This window comes from Gymnoscopelus braueri (assembly GCF_963280865.1).
Source record: "Gymnoscopelus braueri genome assembly, chromosome: 6".
NCBI lineage: Eukaryota > Metazoa > Chordata > Actinopteri > Myctophiformes > Myctophidae > Gymnoscopelus > Gymnoscopelus braueri.
This window is the reverse complement of record NC_137607.1, coordinates 42,798,299-42,821,899: the sequence shown is the minus strand read 5'-3', so window position 1 is coordinate 42,821,899 and position 23,601 is coordinate 42,798,299. Positions and strand designations below refer to the sequence as shown.

The 23,601-nt window shown below is 41.9% G+C and overlaps 1 protein-coding gene across 1 annotated transcript in view; it reads left to right on the top strand.

Moving 5' to 3' along the window:
* LOC308087682 (low-density lipoprotein receptor-related protein 8-like) overlaps positions 1–21,738 on the top strand; it is a 41,325-nt gene extending 19,587 nt beyond the window's left edge. Inside the window, exons 6-14 of the mRNA XM_080431743.1 lie at positions 3,456–3,669; positions 9,415–9,630; positions 14,435–14,553; positions 15,782–15,921; positions 16,888–17,029; positions 17,481–17,603; positions 19,530–19,610; positions 20,062–20,219; positions 20,955–21,738. Of these exons, the coding sequence (XP_080287869.1) occupies positions 3,456–3,669; positions 9,415–9,630; positions 14,435–14,553; positions 15,782–15,921; positions 16,888–17,029; positions 17,481–17,603; positions 19,530–19,610; positions 20,062–20,219; positions 20,955–20,993 (1,232 nt within the window). The 3' untranslated portion in view covers positions 20,994–21,738. The remainder of the gene's footprint in view (positions 1–3,455; positions 3,670–9,414; positions 9,631–14,434; positions 14,554–15,781; positions 15,922–16,887; positions 17,030–17,480; positions 17,604–19,529; positions 19,611–20,061; positions 20,220–20,954) is intronic.
* The last annotated feature ends 1,863 nt before the right edge of the window (positions 21,739–23,601 follow it).

The following is a 23,601-nucleotide window of genomic DNA, read 5'->3' as shown; positions in this document are numbered from 1 at the left end:
CGAACTGAGCTCATGCTTCCTTCAATGCATGAGGAGTGAGCAGGCCGCTTCTTTTCAGGGGGAGTTTCCCCGGTAGGACGTAGAGCATGTTATTCCAACCAGTTCCTTTCCCCTCCATCAGGCGCCCCAGCTGACCAGGGGGAGGCAGTATATTAGAGACCATGATTACTGCATGTTTTTTTGTGAGGGTACTATGGGGAGGACATGCAGACTCCACACAGAAAGGCCCTTTCACCAACCCCACCTAGGGTATGGGCACTGATGACGCGGAGGAGAGAACACGCCCCAGCGACCAATGTGTTTTGACTAAAGTGTGTACTGTACATTGTTAGATTAGGATTAGGGAATGTACATGAAGAGAGCATAAATTATTTCCCCATCGTTTTAAATGATGGTATCATCACAGGCATACTGTACTGTTGGTACAGGTGCAGTGCTTATTGAATTAAGGTACAACCATTGTGTTCATCTGAAGGAGTGGAAGAGGAAGAGCTTTTCCCATGGTGTTGATGATGTTATTCAACACCATTTCACTGAATGCTACATCTTTTAATCACATACCGTGATCACATAACTATACAGTAGGGGTGTGCCGATTTTCACCAAACGATACGATACGATATTTGGCTCACGACTTCGATACGATTTCGATACGATACGCACTTTTTTTATTATGAAAAATATATGGGGGAGAAAAAAAGCAAATACAAACAAATAATTCTGTTTTTGCATTATTCAGATATGCGAACTTGTAGCTTTTCAGCTACAATAGCCGTTTTGAATCCAAATAGGGCAATAGTGTGACACCTGACCCGAAAAAAAAACATGTTGTCACCCTTTTCACCTCGGGGCTGTTTGCATGCCTGATTATTATTATTGTAAAAAAAAAACGATACATATCGTCACGAAAACGTATCGCGATATATCGCGGGACGATATATCGGCACACCCCTACTATACAGGCAGTAGAGCGCTGAAACGTAATGTTAAACATGAGCACTGGAAGGCTTTAACCACACGAACACTAGGGAGCCTATTCTGGGGTGAATATTCAGCAACAAATGGACAATCTTGTAGATCGGCCATTTTTGGAGAAGATATTCAGTCTAGAGTGAAAACACAAGTGGGCCTATTATAGAGCCCTGGGGAACTCCGTCAACTAAGTATATAATAGGGTTTAACCCATTTAGACCTGAGGCCAATTCTAAAAACTTTTAAATCCTATTTAAGTTTTCTGAGAAAAAGTAATATGTTGCTATATATCGTCTGTGTAAACTTCCAAAAATGTCCAAAAGTGTTACTTTTCAGGATTCAAATTCTAAAATAGAAAAAGTAGCAGATCTACAATCTCAAAACGAGCTTGTGGATCTGCTACTTTTGATGTTTTTGTGTGACGCTGTAGTATGATCAATTAGGGCATTAATTTACAAAAAAAACACAAAGTTAGAATATGGAGATAGGAGGTTTCTGCCCGACAACAGCAATATATATATATATAGCAACAATTAAAATGACACAGAGGCGTTCCCAGCTTGAAAGGTATAACAACGTGTAGGTCTGTCTAAATGAGTGGTAAGTGGTTAAAGCGGACGGGTAACAAATGTAGGGAAGTTAAAATGAGAGCAGTATGTTCATTTCTTCTGGTTTTAGTTAAAAGGCTCACAGCAGCATTCTATATGCATAAACACATTGTGGAATATTGCAGAGATTTCATTAGTGCCTGTGTGGAACTTGGAAAAGACACTGCGCTCAGTAGTTGCCAGCTGAGGGTGCCAGTTTACCGCCCTTAAACTAGATGCCAAGAGGTGACTCTACTGTGATGACTAGTGTTGGAAGGATGTTTGCTCCTCTGAGGATCCAGCCAGCCTCATTCACATGCCTGTTAACTGATTCTTACGTGAGCTGTTCTGTTCATTTGTGGTTCAGGTTCAAAATTGTGTGTTACAAAAAGAAGGGTTAACCACTTAAAACCTATACTTTGTTGTCTTCTTAATCTCCCAAGGGTCTGAACTTGGCCCCCTCCTTTTTCCCTCTAACCCTTTAAGACATGAGGCCGATTCTACAAATGCCTTATAAATAAGTAATTCTCACACTTTAATTTTTTTTCCAAAAATAGCACCTCACAGCGCAGCACGAAGTGATGCACTGTGAGCTTGTATATCTTCTATTTTTGAATAGCCAAAGCTAAAATCTAAAATTACACAGATTCTTTCCTGGTTTTAATGAGCTAAATAAGCTCACAACGCGTCACAATACGAGTTTGATACCCATTATGGCATGTCCAGAATAGGCGTGCTGAGGTGCACTGGGTAACATTTTTTAATTTGAAACTGGTTTACATCTCCTTTGTACCTTTGCTCTAGTGGTGGTATTTGTGTTATCGGAGCTCTTTAAGACCATTTTTCATCCAAGTCACATGTACAGTAGATTTTAGGACCATAGATAGGAAATCTGGATCAAGATAAATTATTTAATAATAATATGTGAGGTTACTTTCTATGTCTCCCCAACACTGTGAACGCGATATCTCAGGAACGCCTCGAGGGAATTGCATGACATTTGGCAAAAACGTCATGCAATTCAGTTCAAGGATGAACTGATTCAAAGTCAAAGATTCATGCAAACTGCAACTGGCAGGCACAGGTATACAACCGCAATGCAGTATTTCTAATTTGAATAATTGTCCCACAAACTGTTGTAATTGATAACTGGAAAGGAAGTGTGGTTGGCCCAAGTCCGCTTCGGGAGTCCACTGTGAGAAATGGTGTTAGAAATGCGATTCAAATTTGTTGTTTGTCAGAAAAGCCAACTACAGCTGAATGGTATATGGACTATCAAAAATCAGTTTGATGCCTTTTTTATCACATGGGTCCAGAGATCATGTCTGCCAATGTTTGTGAGATTTGGACAAAACCTGTAGGAGGAGGAGCAAAAGGTGTTTTGAATAAAATTCAAAATGGTGGAAAATCTTTTTATTTTTTTGTGGCCTATATGGGGAGTTGAGTCATCATCCAAGGAATCCAAGGAACATTTTGATTCTACGACCTATAGTTCAAGAGTTATAGACTAAAACGTGAATTGGGCTGTTATAGCGCCACCATGAGGGCGACTGGTGTAATATATTTTTTTCTGCATAGGCCACTGGACTGTGAACCACTCCGATAAAAAACGTAAAATACTTGAATGTGAGCTGTCCCCTATTCCCATTCATATCAATGGGAACATTTAATTCACTAATAAATTAATATAAATTCAATTATACGACATAATGACTTGTGTGTGTGTGTGTGTGTGTGTGTGTGTGTTGTGAAAACTGTGGGAGGAGTAGTGTGCCAAGTTTTGGGGATTTCTCTAGGTGAACAAACACAATAGTGTTGGCAACCAACACTAATAAAAGTAAATTTGATACGGTAAATCCATCCATATTGATTGTCTTTTGTATTGTGTGTTCCCAGGAGATGTGGCCCAGCTGGTTTTCAGCAGTTCTGTGGGTGTTGGGAGAATTAGCACCACTGGTTCAGAGTACAGAGACCTTGACTTGCACCTCAGGGACCCAGGGCCCATGGCTGCTCTGACTGGCAACCACCTCCGAGACCCAGGGCCCATGGCTGCTCTGACTGGCAACCCAACACTTTACTTGGCCCCGCGAGGACGAGGCTCTATTTATAGGTAAAGGAATACAGTTAGGACTAATGCTAATATGATCAACCTTATATCTGTCACACGTTTTGCCAGTGGTTTAAAGTAACTGTACTTTTGTACATTTTTAGTTATTTTTACTTTCTTCAGTATTTACAAATTTCAATACTTTTACTTCTACTCCACTACATCTAAAAAAGTATATGTATATATTGTACTTTTACCACTAAAATTATATGAAAACTTGCGTTACTAGTTACTTTGTAGATTTTGATTATTATTACAAACACAAACCACTTCAGCCCTGTATATATTTCGGCTATTTGAAAATAGCAGATCTACACGCGCAGTCGATAGCGCTGTCGCCTCACAGCTAGAAGGTCCTGGGTTCGATTCCCTCTGTGGGCGTGTTCTCATCAGTGCCCATACCCTAGGTGGGGTTGGCGAAAGGGCCTTTCTGTGTGGAGTTTGCATGTTCTCCTTGTATGAGCTCAGTTCGGGGCTCTCCCCAGGCTGGCAGAGGGAGAGTAGCGCCCAGGATTACAGCTTAGGCATTGGCACTGGGTGAAAAATGGGTTACAAAAATCGTGGGATAAAAATTATATTTAAAACAAAAAGAAAATAGCAGATCTACATGCTCACAATGCGTCGCGCATGTGAGCATGTAGATCTTGTGTAGATCGGCTATTTTCAAAATATTTTTTATACATTTTCATTTTCTTGTGAAATCGGACATTCTGCACAATGTGTACTTTTGGTACTTTAAGTATATTTTGATGCCAATACTTTTGTACTTTTACTCAAGTACATTTTGAATACAGGACTTGTACTACTTGTAACAGAATATATGTATATGTTTTTCAGCTTTTTACAGATTATGAAAGTACAGAATGTAAGCTTTCAAATGACATGTCATTCATTGAAATCTGAATCTTGCAATATTTGAAGAAGATATGCCCATTTTAAACTTGCTAACCCAGAATACCCAAATCAGAGAAAATAGCTTTTGGAAGAATTTCTCACTTCTCATGCCCTGGTAATGGGCGTTAACAATGGCTAATTTATTTAACCCCTAACCACTCCTCTCTAATCACCACCCCATGGTCACCTTTCAGTCAGATGAAGCAACACATAATTTTCACAAAATACTACCATACTACTCAAGAGCCTATATAGAGCAGTGGTGTAAGTGGTGCAGATTAATTTACAGCTCAAAACGTATCACGATGCAACATGTTGCAAGCTTTTTTCTCGTGCCTTGTGCTTTTGTGTCTCGTGTCTCGTGTGTCTCGTGCCTTGTGCTTTTGTTTCTCTAAATAGGTCAAAGCGTTTCCTCTTTCAATCTCTCAATCTGTTTCTCTGTCTCTATCTCTTACCAAATTAAATAAAGTACATCAAACCACATCAATATATGGGCCAAATTTAGCCACTCTGACGTGTTTTTTAGACTTCAAAATACCTGCCCATCCCTCCACGCATACACACACACACACACACACACACACACACACACACACACACACACACGACTGTGCTCTCCCTCATACTGACACATCCACATTCTTGCAGGTAAACTTGACTTGCCTGCACTATTTATGTCATATGGGTGACACATTAATGTCAAAATCAACATAAAATGTCTAGCCGCCAGAACAGCTTCACTGCGCCTTGTCTTAGATCTCTTGGCTTAGATCCCTTTGTCTCCCAATGTCTATTTCCCCTTGTATTGTAGTCCCCTGCCCTAGTGTAGTGGTCAGATTATACGGCTTTCTTGAGGAAGGTCGTGGGTTCGAATCCTACTCACGGTCGATGTCTGCAAGGGCATGCAGCAACGCCAAATCAAATGGGTTCAGAGCCAAGTCTCCTGTAGGAGGTGTGTCTGAAGCCTGTCCTGGACAGGAGTCTCCAGATTTTCAAACAGATCATTGTAGTCCCTTGTCACTCACTACTGACTCCTCCTACTGGTTAGGTCGTTAGGGAGGGAGGGTGTGGATGAACACGTGTCATCTCCAATACACGTGACGTGGCCACTGGCCAGTCCCTTCTTTTCACGGAGCCTCACCAGAAGGAATGCAACGTAAACCCTTCGGAAGAACACACTATTAAAATAGGTTCCCCTCCATGCTGAACAGGTGCCCTGACCAACCTGTACAGTTGCTAGTGCAGCGAGCGACAGAACAGGTGCCCTGACCAACCTGTAGAGTTGCTAGTGCAGCGATAGAGATAATCCTCTCTGCCTGATGCATTGTGGAGGATCTTGCGCTCTGCCTTACCCCTTATGCCTAAACTTTTTTGGCATTTTTTACTATTTTGAAAAACATTTTAAAATAGGCGATCTACATTGACGCGTTGCCGTTGTGAGCTTGTAGATCGGCTAGTTGAACGATTGTTTTTCAATAGTAAAAAATGCCTAGAACGTTTTGCCATAAGGGGTAAGGGCTCCTAGACCCCGCTGTGGTGGCTAGGACGTTTACCCCTGCACTACCCTGACAGGTGGACACCCCATGGAACACCGTTCCCTCATTTGCATATATTCCCTCATTTGCTGTTTTCACGATGTGGTGGAGAGAGCACTGTCTATACAGTGGTTCCCAAAATGTTTAGCCTGTGACCAAAAAGAGAAATTTGATGTCTCCCCGGGATCCAAACTAGTGAAATTAGCCGATCTACAAGCTCACAACGCATTTCTGCGAAACGCGTTGTGAGCTTGTAGATCGGCTATTTTCCCGACCCACTGTTTGGGAAACGGTGGCAGTCCTAAATGTCCCGTAGGTGTTCAGTTGGGTTGAGATCTGGTGACTGTGACGTGGCCATAGTATATCAATCACATCACATCATTTCAATACTAATCAAATCAAACCATTCAGTGACATCTTGTGCCAAGTGGATTGGGCCATTGTCATCCTGGAAGAGACCACTCCCATCAGAATAAAAATGGTTCTTCAATGGATAAGGTGACCACCCAGAATAAGTATGTGTTGAATTGCAAAGAACCGGAGACAAACCATGATAAGAAAATACCGAACTTGTGGAGAATGTGGTGAAGGACCATTATGACTTTATTCCACATCTCTGTGGTCCAGTGCCTCTTAACTCTCAAAATTCCATTAGCCTTTATTTGCAACCCTACTGTAATAACATCCTTCTCTATTCTCAACAGACTGTTCTTGCTGACACAGTCTGATCATATCCTGCATTAACATTCTCAGTCACCCGAGGAAGAGTTGCTCTTCTGTTTTCCCTTACATATTACACTCATTTCTCACTTCTGTAAATGCAGGTGTTACTTTAGTCCAGTGGTAACCAAGCTTTTCAAGGCCATGAGCACTTTTTATTCCAATGTTGAGCTGAGATCTACCACTACAATATGCAACAAACACCATAAGTAAGACATCATATTTACTTTTGCAATTTCTGACAGGATCAATCTATTTTACTGCCTGGTGCTGGCTGTAGTTTGGCAAGCACAGAGAACTTAAACTTGAATGCACATAACTGAACAGATGGAAAACTAAGAAGTTGTGACGTTGTGGTTGCTACATTTGTTGTTTGTTTGCCATGTCTATACAGCCCTGTACTTCCTTATCGTTGCCATAGCACGGTAGAGCTGTATTGAATGCGTCTAGACTGAGTTGTACGCCAACATCAAATATTTACTGTACTTACTGAAACAATGGGATAAAGCCTTGAAGTACTGAGCTATAACCACTTGAACCCTTTGATGACAATAGCTGATCTTCAAGTTCTACACGGGACACACGTATGTGAGCTTGTAAATCGTCTGTTGTCGGCGAATCGATTTGGTGTGCACTAGGGAAATACTAGCAGACCTAGTATAGAGCCCTGGGGGACCCCGGTCAACTACATTTATAGGGTTTAAGTGTTTTTAACTAAGGCTTTTTTTATATTACTATCAACAACCATTACCATTAACATCACATACCCATAAAGACTGTTTTGTGAGGTCAAAACTAGGCCTTTTTCCCCCCACTGTTTTTCTCTCCTGTTTTGTACCCTTTTGTAATGTTTATACTGTGTGCTTTTGTAATCTTGCTTGTTTTTTGTATGGGGACTACATTTAATGTAAGACATTTTGTATGTAATGTTCATCAACACGGGATCTCAAATAATTTGTTTAATTCTTGTCAGTGACAGTGACTTGGATAAGTGTTGTTCAAGCGCTCATATGACTCATGACTTTATATAGGAGCGTTTCCTGTAATTCTGCATTGGGCATGCATTTCACAAAGCTGTGTTGAGACAGGACACATATCACATATGAAGTGACAAGTGTTTGATGATATGGGTATGTAATTGCTTAACCGTTTAAATTCGGCTTTCTTCAGTAGACTCTACAAGAAAATAATGACTATAAAAAAGGACCGGTTTTGGACATGCAAGGTTTCCACCCGACGGTGACGATAAGTAAACTGCCTTGGGAGCTAATGGTCCCAGAGCCATATGTGGCCCATACTGTAGGTCAGGAGCCTATCTCCTGTTTCTGTTGCGTGAGGCATCGTGAGGCATCGTGAGGTATCTTGATGTACACCTTGATGTACATCTCCTGGACATGACACTAGTATGTCACAGGGACTTACCCCCAGTCCAACCCTTGATGCTGAGTGCAAAGCTGGGAAGCATTGGCTACCCTTTTTTAGTCTTTGGTATGTCTAGCAGCGACTAAGAGAAAGGCTACAAGCCATTTTCTAATAATTTTTATCCCTCGATTTTGTAACCCTTTTTTTCACCCGGTGCCAATTTGCTAAGTGATCCTGGGCACTACACTCCCCCCACCAGCCTAGGGAGGCCAGGGCCGAGCTCATGCCTCCTTCAATGCATGAGAGCCAACTGACCTTCTTGTCACCTGACAGGGGGGAGTTTCCCTGGTTGGACGTAGCGCGTGGAAGGAACACGTTATTCCAACCAGTTCCCTTCCCCTCCATCAGGCGCCCCGGCTGACCAGGGGGAGGCAGTATAGTGACCAGGATTACTACATGTTTTTGTGAGGTTATTAACTACCCTAGGAGACACGGGGAGAACATGCAAACTCCACACAGAGTAGGCCCTTTCGCCAACCCCACCTAGGGTATGGGCGCTGATGACGCGGAGGAGAAGACACGCCCCCAGCGCCCACAGCGTCCCCGGCGGGAATCGAACCCAGGACCTTCTAGCTGTGAGGCGACAGCGCTACCGACTGCGCCACCGTGCCCCTTCTACAAGCCATTTTCAAAAGAAGCCAGCGACAAATACAAACTGGTGCCCGACACATGTCTCTGTGTGACGACTTACAAAAGAAAGTTTAGCTGACTCCAATTTTCAATACTTTTACTTCTACTCCACTACATCTCAGAAGCAAATATTATACTTTTACTCCACTACAATTATTTGAAAACTTTAGTTACTCGTCAGTTTGTAGATTTTGATTATTATTACAAAACATACATTACCCACTTCAGCCCTATACATTTCGCCATTTGAAAATAGCCAATCTACAAGCTCACAATGCGTCATGATGCGACGCAGTGTGAGCTTGTAGATCAGATATTTTGAAAACTTTCTGCACAATGAGTACTTTTGTTCTTTAAGTATATTTTGATACCAATACTTTTGTTCTTTTACTCAAATACATTTTGAATTCCGGACTTTTACCTGTGGCAGTATTGATACTTTTACTTAAGTTAAACAATGTAAAAGTACTCTTTCCACCACTGCCTCTCGCCACACAATTCCTGCTATGGGTAGTGCATTCCTAACTTGAACTCTGCTGTCTTCCAGGGTGTCCATGGACAGGAAACCTCCGGTGCCGGTCCCGGTCCTGAAAAGTCCAGGCTCTGTGTCAGCTCTGGCTGTGGACTGGATCCACCAGCTTCTCTACTGGACCAACAGAGAGACTGGTTCTGTTAACGTGGGCCATCTGGACGGCTCGGCACAGCGGCTGCTCATCGGAGGCCTGGACAGACCCACAGCTGTGGCCGTGGAACCCCTGCTGGGGTAGGTATGAAACCCCTGCTCGGGGGGTATAGATGAATTCAGGTGTTCATCTTCTGGGGCAGTGGCACTCAAACATTTTCATGTCAAGGACCCCCAAATCTGTATGCATTTTGACCCACAGACCCCCATATGAAAAGATTGTGTGCAGGGGTCATCACCATGGCGGCTTGTGATGGACATTTTCATTAATATTTCATTTTTGCCACGGACATGCAAAATAATCATCTTACCAAAAACACAGTGGCCTAGCCCTAAATGTATACTAATGCACTCATAGGGTCTATTCCAATGTGCTGCACATTTTAAAACAATATGTCTGCATTAACTACTGAGCCACTGAGCCACACGACCAACAAATGAAATCCTAATTATTTTGGATAATAATAATTGAGTCTCATCAGTACAGACAGTGCTTCAAAAGGGCCACTTAGCTGCAAAGGTGAGTGCGTGCGTATTATACTGTACATCATATGGCTAATATAGAGATTGCTCAAGTTCTACCAGCTAAACTATTTGGTTTGGTTTGGTTTGGCAAGGTACGGTAGCTAGTGGATTCCATTAAGGTGATCAGGTATTCTCCGTTGATGAGAAATGCTTGCATGCACATGTAACAATGGAAAAAAGACGCACCCTACAAGCTACACTTGATTTGTTTTGATTTATTAGACATAATAATTACATGTTAAATGCTTAAGCAATATTACACGAGAGGGTGTGCTTTACCGTCATTATTGGCACGCCAGTGATGCGGTCAGGAACGAGGCGGAGCCGAGTTCCGCAAGCATCACTGAAGTGACAATAATGTAGGTAAAGCACACTCTCGAGTGTAATATTGCGATTATACAACAGTTACCAACAAAACACATCCAAATGTATTCATATTGTGGGGCAATTCATAATAAAAAATGTTTCGCTATTATCCGTTTCCCTGTAAAGAGAAGAGTTTATTTGACTGAGACATTAAATAGTCCCTGTAGCAGCGCTCTGAGTCACCGTCTCATCAACACAGCTGATTCCAGTAAGCTATATGCTCCATCGTACGACCGTGTCACGTGGCCAAAATAGCTGATCTACAAGCTGACAACGCGTCGCGATGGCGACGCGTTGTGAACTTGTAGATCGGCTATTTTCGCATACATAGTCCATTTTGGCATAGCTGTTTGTTCACCGGTGGTGGCGGTGGGTCAGGCTACTTACTGTCTGTTTGTTTTCCTACCGTGGGACAGTGTGACATCACAGCACAGCTGTGCCATATATGGTCTAATCAGGTGCGGACTGCAGTGCGGAGTGATTTATAATGTGATTAGGCCTGTGCTATCATGCTGGTTTGAAGCACGGCTAGATAGCTATTTCAACCAATCAGATTGCTTGGTCGGAACTACCTGTTGTATAATTCTCGTTAAATGCTTCTCACGGAAACGTCAAGGATAAAATGCCACTGGAACGACGAAACTTGAGAGACAAAAAGATGTGTACATGATGAGTGATTATTGAAGGGCATGCCAGGATTTTAATTGAATGCAGTGTCACAATAGTTTAATGTGAAGGCAGGCACCTAACTTTGATCAGACGTTTGCTAACTTTTAGGTTGGAGGAGGTCCTAGACCTAGAGCGTTACTATAGTTGTCAATTATTGAAATCCCAAACATGGAACATACTTAGACCATGCCACATTTAATACCTGTCTCAGGACTGCCACCTGCCATTATACAGTGGATAACTTCAGTCTCCAGGTATTCGAAAGTATAGCTACCACTTTAACCCTGACATCCCAATTTTGGGCATGCCATTATAGGCTAAAAAGATAAGAAAATTACTGATCTACAAGCTCACAACATGCTGTGTGACATGTGTTGTGATTGATTCATTTGGATAATAATAATCCAGCTTGTAGATCGGCTTCCCCCCCCAATTTTTTCTTTTTTAAATTTGATAAGTGGCTTGGTTTAAAATGTGTAGTGCTGTGGAATAGAGTAGACAATATGGCACATCAGGAGTCCATTATTATATATTTAGGGCTAGGCCTATGTGATTCTGGTAATATTACCTTTTTTTAAAGCACATTTTGCTATTTTCACAGAATTGAGGCAGCTATTAGCAATCATTTCCTTTAGCTGTCTTGTCTTCACCTGATGCAATTGTGTGGACAGGTACCATGTGCAATAGGCCTACTAACAATCTCTGTTCCTGTTCCTCATTTTGCTGGGGACCCCCTGGAAACCCCTTCAAGAACTACTGTAGTGCTCTGGAGTTTGACAATACAAAAGTTACTTAACCCATTAAAACCGGGAAAGCATCAGTGTCATTTTAGATTTTACCATTGGCTATTCAAGCAGATATACAAGCTCACAGCGCTGCAAGCTTGTACATTGCTATTAAAAGGCATTTGTAGAATCGGCCTCAGGTCTTAATGGAGTAAAGTCATGTGTTGAGATGTCTTGACCTCTCAGGCAGATCATGTCCATCTAATTGCAGGATGTATCACTGTGACACCTTAGCTGTGTCCCAATTCAGTGGCTGCATCCTCTGAAGGACACAGCCTACAAAGGCTGCATACTGTAGGTGAAAACTGCTCAGTGTATCATAGGCTCTTCATTACCATCTATCGAGTCTATCTATCTATAACTAATTGTTATTTTGACCAAATCTTTATCTTTATCTAAAATATTCTACGTTTTGGGTCTGAGAGGCTAATTCGAAAATGAAAAGGTCAAAAACCACTGCTCTATCCGCTTCTGTTACAAGCCTAGACATGGGGGCTGTGAGTAACGGCTGATCTGCCAATCTAAGGTTGCAGGGAGGGATGTAAAGGGGACAGAAGGGATATAGGCAGGTATGGTGTGGGAGACGACCGCACCAGAACCTGCAACACAATCACTTCAAGTTGTTAGAATCTTCATCACCACCGCACAATATGGCCGTTCCGTGATTTAAATGCAAACAACAATATTTTAAAATCAGTTCTTAATGCCACAGGTGGCCAGTGCAGTGAGGCCAGAACAGGGGTGATATGGTCACATTTTCTGGTTCTAGAAAATGCTATTCTACCAGGAATGACACCTGGTGTCCCTATTTTGGTCATGTCATTGTAGGCGGAAATTTGCTAATGTCAAAATTTGCAAATCTACAAGCTCACAACTCGTCACATGGTGACGCCATAGGGCCATAGGGCTTAACCACATGAACCGTAGCCTTTATAGCGTTCCTATTCTGGGCATATCATAATGGGTGAACATTTGACAAAAATAGACGATCTACAAGCTCTGAACCCTTCACGTTGTGTGAGCTTGTACATCGTCTATTTTCCCGCGAAGAGATTCTGTGCCAAGCACAGACTCCTGGGGGACCCCGTTCAACAAAATAAGGTTTAAGTGGTTAATCTGGGAGCATGAGGTAAGACAGTAAGAAGGCTTCACGCCACGATCTATTATGCATATGAGCTTGCCCCTATGTTTACTTGAGATATTTAACTGGTCCCTTGCAGAGCAGAAGGTCCCGGCATGTTTTACGTCAGTTGGGATTGTGCCTGTGCCTCAGAAACCCAACCCAAGCTGTCTGAGTGACTGCAGACCTGTTGCTTTGACATCTGGTATCATTAAAATGTTTGAATGCCTGGTAGAGTACGTAACATCTCTCCAGCGTACTAGAGCCTTATCAGTTTTCATATTGAACAAACAGTTCTGTTGATGATGCAGTTTCATTGTGCCTGTACTCTCTTTTAATTAGAGGCCTCTGACATCTATGCAAGAGGTCAACTTATTATAATATCCTACTTGGCCGATGGCCATTGGGAATGCATGGCCCTCCGGTTACACAATACCCATTGTACTCGTACCCGTTTTACCAGAGTACCAGAGCGGTATCCATTATCATATTACTTGGAGGTCAGAATATGATGTTGCATGATCTTGATCATCATATTTAGGGATCCATTGTGCATCGCTTCTGGGAAACCGCCGATCCGACTCACTTCCCACTTGGCACTGGACGGTTCACGAGATATGTCTGGGGAAACTCGAACGGACAGACAAACAAATAAGGGCAGACAACACCACTACTATACCAAAGAAAGCACACCAATGGTCTGGTACTGTATATCCAGTACCAGACAGTACAGTACCAGACAGTAGTACAGTGCAGTTTCATGGAGTGTCCTCATCTATGTAATAACTGTTGTTTGCCAACGTGTCAGCTGAGAGGACAGCTGGACAAAGTGGTGCGTACTGCATCAAGCGGAAGTATATAGGGGTAGATTACAAAAGAAAGCTAACAACCTTTTTTTTTCTTCTCAGAAGACATTAAAACCAGTACATCCTCGTTCCACAGATGTCTCTCCCATGTTAACACTCCAAACATAACACTGCATGCCACCTGACGGGTTAAATCATTGTGCAACGTGGCAGATGTTTTTAAAGCACTTTTAAAGAACAATATTTAATTCCAGCCGCTCCTTCCTTCCAGTCATACCTTGGCAGCAAGTATGTGTGACATGTTATGCAAAGTGTTCAGTAAACTGGGTGTGACATTTATTTTTGACCTCTAATTTGATGGTCAACAAGTGACAAGGATTGTACAATCATGGTTCTTCCAGGTGAGAAGCATTGCCAAAATTAGTGTGGGTCGAGTGACCAATGATTTTACCCACCGGGATATCTAGTGGGCGGTATTTGAAATAGTGACCCTGCTTTCAAAAGCCTAACCGTACTCAAATCTATTCCATAAGAGATGGTTTCTCTTTTAACCTTAGACACGTTCCCACTATTTACTGTAATTTTTCAAAATCACTGTTCTTCTCCTACTGTAGGCTTCTCTTCTGGACAGAGAGCGGCAGCTCTCCGAAGATCGAGAGAGCGAGCCTGGATGGTCAAGACAGGATGGCCCTGGTCACGGCCCTGATCCGTAACCCTGTCGCACTCTCTCTGGGTAGGCTCTGTCAATTCTTTATTTCTACATACTGTATTATTAAATGATAATAGCAAGGGTTCACTTCCATAAAATGGCCCATAGCACGGCATTATATGATGTATTTTAACACTCTCAGTAAAAACATTATAATAAGTTAAACAAGAAGTGAATGGAGCAGCAAATCTTCGGATCACGATATCTCAGGTTCTGAAAATTATTTTACAAAAAAAAGGAAAAAAAAGAATGTATATATATATATATATATATATGTTACAGGGAAAATGGCATTCCAGGGAAATTGAAAGGGGTACGCTTGTTTTCATGCCCCTCATGCAATTCTGTAGAATCAACGCTAGAGGGCAATGCAAGCCAGACATGAGCCCCACACCACACACGCACGCATGCACAAACCAGCACGCACACACGCATGCGCACACGCGCGCGTGTACACACACATACACACACACACACACACACACACACACACACACACACACACACTCCAGGGGGCGGGCCTGGTGGGCTATGTTAGTGCAGTGAGTGGCACTTGGGGCAAACGCAGTCCCCACACAACATCATTTACGATTCTGTGCCTATCGGTACATAACTCGGACGGCGCTTAAGTCGACTAGCAGACCATCGGCAGGTCGTCGCGGGCACTCGCGCCTGGAGGCGCTCGGGCGCGACTCCTCTGCCTCAAGGTCTGCTAAGTCGGAGCGCCTTCCGTCATGGTCGAAAACTATACTTTATCAGCGAAAAAAAAGTAGTCCGCGGTTGTTTGAAAAAGTAATGTCCCAAGCTGGAGTCAAACCCCGGCTCCCAGTGGTAGTGGGTGGGGAGTCCAATGATTATCGAAGTGCGCCACTGAGGCTTGTACTAGTGGTGCAAAGTAACAAAGTAGATTTACTCAAGTACAATTTTGAGGTATTCGTACTTTACTTGAGTATTTCTCTCATATTATCCATTTTATTTTCAGCGTTCCCCTAGCGTAGCTTCCTGGTTAGTATGTTGTTGTTCTGGTCGTCGTCCTCGCATCAAAGCCCCGCCTCGCAGCACCGCCCCGTGCCTATAAAACAAGCGCTCCCCTGTCAATTTCCCTGGAATGCCATTTTCCCTGTGACATATGTTTATATATATATTATTATTTTTTAAACTCGGGATAACTCGTTCTTGGCACTGAGAGAGTTAATAGACAGACTTAGAGTCTGTTTATGTGTGATTAATGTTGTGTTTTTGTCCTTCTAAGATGTGCCTCGGCAGCTGTTGTACTGGGCTGACGCTGGGACCCGGACCATCTCCAGAATCAGCCTGACGGGCCGACACAGGAAGACCGTGGTGGAGTCCAACGGCTACCTGGACCGACCCTCTGGACTGGCTGTGTTTGAGGTACTGTATGGACCATTTCAAACACAGTAGAACTTTATCATTGAACCCTAGCGTCCCCGTTCTGGGACGAACGTTAAGCGCAAAATAGCGTTGTGAGCTTGTAGGTCGGCAATTTTTGGTAAAAGGATTTGGTGTAGAAGTGGTTAATTTCCCTTGTAGAAAGGCTTGTTCCCCATCTGTGACCTCCTCTTTCGCTGTAGCTCCGGGACTCGTCATATAGCATTTCCATCCAGAAGAAGGGGTGCTGGGGCGAAACGGTATATTTCCCAACATCGTATAAAAAATGTAAAGGTAGTCAAAAGTTCCTACAGATGTATGTTGTAAAAACGTGATATTCCACTGTGGAAAAAACGTTTCTTTTTAAATTGGTGTTTTCCGCTGCTCATCGGGAACGTGCTTCCATGTTAAATTCTGGATGGCAACGGTATGTGACTTAGTCCTGAAGCTACAGCTAAAGAGGTCACAGATGGAGTTATGGTTTGTCTTCTGTCACTGTCACCAACTACTTCAAAAGAGTGAGTAACGCCCACGGGCACTACACCAGAGGGAGCTCCTCTGATCTCATTCTCCCCCAGATTTGGCACAAACATGGGGAGGAATTAATTCTACTATTATGCCACTAAAATGTGGAATGCCTTACCAACAGCCATCAAAAAGTGCGACTCCCTACCCTCCTTCAAAACCAGCATAAAAGCTTACAATTTACAACTAGACCTAGACAAGTCTTCTAGCTGGCCAAAAGAGATCACCCCCCACTGTTTTTCTGTAATTATACTTTAACTGATCGTCGTATTGATGATTTATTGTATAGTATTGTATGTCTAAGTCTTGATGAATTGAACCACAAGCCATCAGGGACTTTTGTGTTATCCTTTTAGCATTATTGTATAACTGTACCGCTGTACCTTAAACCGTTAATACAGTATTCAATCAATCAATCAAACAAACTCTTCCTTCCTGTCGCAGGGGTTTGTGTACTGGAGCGACGAGGCCACGGACTCCATCTGCAGCGCAGATAAACACAACGGCCGCCATCTTAGAGTCCTCTTGTCCCACGCCACTTCCCCAGTGGGTCTGGTCCTCATACACCCTGTGCTGCAGCCAAACGGTACTACTCAGCGCTGTTGGAGGGTTTTATAAAAAATAAATAAAAAAATTGTTCTTAATAATCAGGATTATGTGTATATGTTCACACTGGCAGCCCAAATCCAATTCTTGCCCAGATTGTTTTTTATCAAGTCTGAACAGTAAACAAATACATGGATTTGAACCACATTTCAAGGTACTTTGAAATGCGATTCAAATCTTAATTCTAAAGATGCTTCAATCGGGACACTGAAGCTTGATTTATACTTCATTGTATGTAGCTGGCGTAAATAGCCGATCTACAAACAACCTTGTAGATGAGCTATTTTCGGCAATGTCTGAATACACAAATTCTAATCCGACACAAATAACAAAAGTGTGGACAGTCAGTCCCAATGATCATATTTCAGAAATGAGCCTAATTGTATTCATAAATGTATAATTGTAGTGAAAGTGTGCTCTGCGTTCCTCAGGGCCAGCTGTTTCCGGAGACACCGTGGCACCATGTCAACATGAGTGCGTTCCTCACCTAGCCTCTGGAAGTCCCCGCGTCACGCTCAATGTCACATCAAAAAGCAGACAGAATGCACATGATGGTGAGTTCTCAAGCGGAATCATTCTCATGGCTGTAGCACGCGGCATGGCCTGACAATGCGTCAGATAATCCGTCCCCTCTACACCTACAGTTGGAGATAAAGGCTAAAATTAGATTTCCAAACCAGAAAAACAGCCTGCAGTGGCTGCTGAGAGGGTGTTGGTTGTACAAACTGGCAATGATGGATGTGTTCTGAAGGATTAATAATCTCTATTCATGCGAGGATAGCTACGTATGAGTTGGGGACAGTCCCTTCTCTGTCGCCAACTCTGTCTGTTTTGGCAGTCTACTCTGACTGTTTTGGCTGTGTACTCCATTAGGTATTTCTTTAATGAAAACCATGATAGGAAGTCTGAGGGACAGGAGAATGTCTGCTGTAATTGTTACCTTCTGAACCTGTCATATCGCTGTGACCGTGTCCTTGTTTTATGTGCTCCTTCACTAATGCTTCCCAGGCATATTTCTCTGCAACTTAGCAGTGTTGGTCGATGGCTTGTTTACCTGTTGAACCATAATCAATTGCTCTAAGTTGGAGGCTTGTCTGCACCTGTTCCTTTTTTTTCTCTTCCCGTATCTGCTCTGTATCTTACTGCTGTACTACCATTGGCAACTGAATTTTCCCCCACGGGATCAATAAAGGTATTTACTCATATTTACAATGTGATTATCTGTTCAGTTCAGATGAACTATAACACAGCTGCCCTGGGCATTTCAACCTTTGTGAACATCTGGTTTGTAACCCTGAACAGCTGTGGCTTATCGCTAGGGGTGCAACAGTTAATCAGAGTAATTCATTATAAAAAAGTATCGATATTTCATTCAAATCTATTTTCCAAAATTGCTGATCTCAACGCGTTCAGAGGCGGTGTAGATTTTTGCTGTTTTTGGTGACTGTTGTAGGACAAAATATAAAATATCGTTTAACCCATGGGTTTTCAACTGGTGGTCCGTGGACCACTGGTGGTCCGTGAAGGTATTGCATGTGGTCCTTGACCATGCATTTAGTAATGTAGGAAAGTGAAGATTTGTATTATATTTTATTTTATCGACCACTAGTTGAGAAACGGTATGATGTATGATGACGCATCAATGTTGTCAATTACTTGGAAGTCGGATGTCAAGAACTTCCACAGAAATGGGAGTTAGAATTTCAAGGGAAACTGTACCGGTTTTGGTTTACCTGGTTGAGTCATCATTAGTAGGAAATGTGCCCATATCAATTGCATGTGCTTGCTCATACATATGTTGCTATGAATCAGTTAACATGAGTTTAATATGGAAGGTTAAGAGAACAGAATAGGGGCAACCAACCATGGGAAAGGAATGGATCAATGGTTCTCAATCTTTTCTGAGCTCTGGACACTAGCATATCTCAGTTAAATAATGACGTTTGTTAAGGGCTTGATTTAATTCACCTTGAATTAACAAATTCAATTAAGGCCTTAACAGTCATTATTTAATTTCAAGCTTTTCCCCCCACACCACGCCCATATCCCCCCTCCCAACACAACAGTGGTCCCCAGGTTGATTCTCAGTCAGGGTGGTGGTCCCTGGTTCATAATCAGTTGAAAACCCATGGTTTAACCCATTAAGACCTGAGGCAGATTCTACAAATGCCTTCTAAATCAGTAGTTCTCACACTTTCAAGATTTTTTAAAAATAGCTGATGTACAAGCTCATAGCACGGCACAAAGTGAGCTTGTATATCTGATATTTTTGAATAGCCAAATCAAAAATCTAAAATGACACAGATGCTTTCCTGGTTTTAATGAGTGGTTAAAAAGACTAATCAATTACAACAAATATTTTTGCATTGATTTGTTTATATGTCAAAATAAATAAAATCAATGAAAATGTGCTTCTCAAGCCCTACTTTTCGCATGTGTGGTGATGAAGATTCTAACAACATGAAGTGATTGTGTTTCAGGTTCTGGTGCTGTCGTCTCCCACACCATACCTGCGTCATCGTTCTCTGATCCAATATTTGCTGGAGTCTTCTCTCTTGTCGGTGCGTTTGACTGCTTTATTTTCCAACATAATAATAGCCTGTATTAAGACCTTAGGCTGATTCTACAAGAGAAAAGTACATCTGGAGTCAGTGGTTGGAGGTGGTCTTCCTACTCTTCCATTGAAACATTTAGACCCTGGTGTCAGGTAGGAAACATACTGGTTGACAATGTCAATAAAGTTTTTTGAAGCAGACCGGATTGGACGCAAGAAGATGCGACTCCATCTTTATTGTAGTTTGGAAATCTTGAGAGGGATATAATGAGCATAAAACGTATGGACTGTAGCTTTAAAGTTTTATGCATCATTTTCGTCAAAATGCAATAATCATGTTTGCATTCAACTTGGCCCTGCTCTTTGGTTGACAACATTTGAATATGTGAATTCAAATGAGTGAATTCAGATACTTGATTATGACTGATTTCTATAACATTTTGTTGTATTGTTGTCAGTGCTTCTGAGTGTGGTGCTGCTGGGAATGGTTCTGTGGAGATGGAGAGGTGAATGCACTCCCTCCAGGAGCCTCACCCTGCAGAGCTTCTACCTCAAGGAGTCCCAGGACCCGCTCATCCAGGGCACCGTCAGGGGCCTGGACACATGTCCTGTCAAGGTACACACACACACTCACACACACACACACACACACACACACACACACACACACACACACACACACACACACACACACACACACACACACACACACTCAATTACGTGCATCCATCCGTACGTTAACAATCTGAATGATAAAAGCCCATATTTTAAGTTTAAATGTTGAACAATACAAACATTAATTTTAGGATCACCAAATTGTTACAATTTGTTCTTAAACTTGTAACTGCTATGACATTAATTTAAGTGCTATAACATTCAAATAAGTGTATCTTCTTCAAATGTTTTCAGATTTCAGTGTATGACATATCATTCAAAAGTTTTTAATCTACGCTTTCATAATCTATTAAAATCTAAAACTAAAAAACATCTGAAAAACAACGTGCCGTACTTTTTTTTTACGACATAAATCGATTGTGTTCCGGCTCAGATCAATGGAAATACCGTAGTATACTTTAAATTGCTCTGGATTAAGAGCGTCTGCTAAATGCCTAAATTGTAATTGTAAGTTATTATTTATTTGTAGGTTTTAAAGAAAAAATACCATGACTCTTTTTTATTTATTTTTGTAATTGGTTTTATATTGTTATATTAACTTTAAAATCGTAGTGTTTTGCCAATACATTATTTGGGGTCCCACTTGGTGTATCCTGACGGCCCACAGGTTGGGAACGGCTGGTGTATTAATAGGGTTTAAGTGGTTGAACTTGATGGCACCGTGTCCTCCCTCCAGGAAACTCTGCTCAAGCTGGACTTGGAGTGTCGTTCCTGAGCCAGTGTGTGTGTCCTCTAGCTGTTTGTCATCAAGCTGTGTCCGCGTCCAGAGGCAGCCTGACCATTGACAGGAACATCACCCTTATCGTTCTGGTCAGAGGCGTCATTTCAGAAAAAATGTAGGGGGTGGCAAAAACAAAGTTACTACTTTTACTATTTCAGAAATAGTGAAAATAGCAGATCTACATGCTCGCGATGCGCTGCGTTGTGCGTTTGTAGATCTGCTATTTTCACTATTTAAAGAAATTTTTTTTGGGGGGAAATGTTCATGAAGCTTTGGGGGGATCCCTGATTTAAAAAGAAAAAGGGTTTAAGGTTTAAGCGGTTAATGGTAGAGCAAGGCAGTAACACTGCCAGGGTTAGGGGTTGTATTCCTATTGGGGTAATGGTTAAAATTTTCACAGAGATAGTTGACGATGTGCTCAGGACTGTTGTCCAGCACATGGCAGATATCCAGGCGTAATATTACGCTAACAAGATGTCGGTTAAGAGGAAAGGAGTGGTGCTGTAACTCCTGAGTGTCCTGGTACTTTGGGAACAAGTGCTCTTTGTGTTTAAAGTTTATGGTCTGTTTTGTAAATTGATCTCAAGAAACATTTGTGTCGTTATTTTCAGTTTAGCACTAAAGCAGTATTTTAGTTTGCGCAATCCCATTTCGGTGGATTGTGGAATACTTGTATACCTGCAATATTGCATATTATATTTAATTTCACTGTAGCTGAATGTAGTCAACCTGCTGATGGGGGGGAAAAAGTGCAATTACACTTACTGTACAATTGTGATCACAAAATAACTGCAGACAAAACTGGTGAAGTATTTTAGCAGCCCAGAGCATCAATATTACTCAGAAATCAGTATTTTCTATCAGATTGACTGTCAGTGAGGGCAGATCAACCAGACAGCACAAACAAAATGCCTTTTGTACTGTTGATAGTGTGCAGGACATATTGTACTGTACTGTACATAATGGTTAGATTTAAGTCTTTGATTGTACTTGAAGATTTGGTATGAATGTGGTGTGTTGGTAATGCTTTATACATACTAATATCTTGGTTGGTTTGGTTGGTTGGAGTCTTTTGTTTTGTTGTCTTGTTTTGACTTAAAAAATGTCTATATCATGTTGATAAAGATGTATCAGAGCTATATTTGCCAGAGAATCATGGTACAAATGTACTTGAAACTGCTGAGTTTTTAGTTTATTTATTTTTGAAGATCTGTTTTATTTATTTTTGTGTTCATTTTGGGTGTTCTGCAGCTGTAAAAAGAATTGTGCTGTAGCTAAAGTCCTTGAAAAGGTGACATGATTAAGATGAATCAAATAAAGCAATAACATTGTCAAAATGCATGAGTGTTTAAGTCATCCAGTTATATTTCCTGTATCATCTCAACTGTTTTAATTTGGGAAACAAAATGGTTTAGATACAATTATTGCGAACGCAGCGGAAGGAGGCGCGCCTCCGCGCGAAGTGGAGCTTACTATGAAACCGTGCTCGGCTTGTGTGTGTGTGGCTCTGTGTGTGTGCAGTATTGTGTGCGTGCACTGTCTGTGTGCAGCCGCCAGAGTGCACTACAGTGTGGCTGAAATCCGCCTGGCCATGAAGAACGCAGGAATGTAGACAATGCTCTGATTACAATGCACTTTGCACAACAGCCTGCAACATGCCTAAACCAAACACATTTCAAAAACTACAAAGACAAAAAACATTACCAAAAAAAAACAAAAAAACATAACAATTTAAAAAAGACAAAAACGGTACCACCCACTTCTCTACAATTGCTCATTCCTTTCGATTCTTCTTATTGTTATTTTCGAGCTGCGTTCGCTTCCCGCGTTCACGCGTCTTACTTGTGATAAGATAAAAGTGATTTTATAGAATACAGTGTAAGTCGGTGTTACTCAACCTTTTTTTGGGCCAGTGCCCCCTATTCAATATCCAGGTCCCTTACTGCCCCCCACATCCAATTATAATGTAAGCTTTATTTTTATTGTTTATTGTAAATGTCATCGATTTCCAAATTCCATCATCATCCCAGGAACCCTAGCTCATTTGACTGCAGAGTTAATGAAAGAAAAGTGTTGCACTGGCCCCCTTTAAAAAACATTGCTTCCAGGACCCCCCAGACTTCTTTGTACACCCCCGCCCCCATTGAGAAACGGTAGTGTGAGTAGAGTTATTTATGTCAATGTACAGTAAGTACATGCATTGACACAAAAAGTATGACCACAATGAAGAGCATGACCGTGAGGGATGAGCTTTACAAACCATACCTAACATATTCCTTTATTTACCTTCCTGGTCTTTGATCCTGCTTAACTCAGCTCTGACAGGATACCAATTAACGACTAACATTTTCCTTCCACATCCAAGTGTATTTACCTGACACTCTTCTCCAGGATGGATTATATGGAGAGCAACAGTTGAGCAAGTTTCACATCTTAGGTCAACAATATGACGTGTGTGTGTGTGTGTGTGTGTGTGTGTGTGTGTGTGTGTGTGTGTGTGTGTGTGTGTGTGTGTGTGTGTGTGTGTGTGTGTGTGTGTGCGTCTCCGTCCTCTGCATATCTCAAGAGCCATCCGACTGATTGACGTCAAACTCCCCACCCT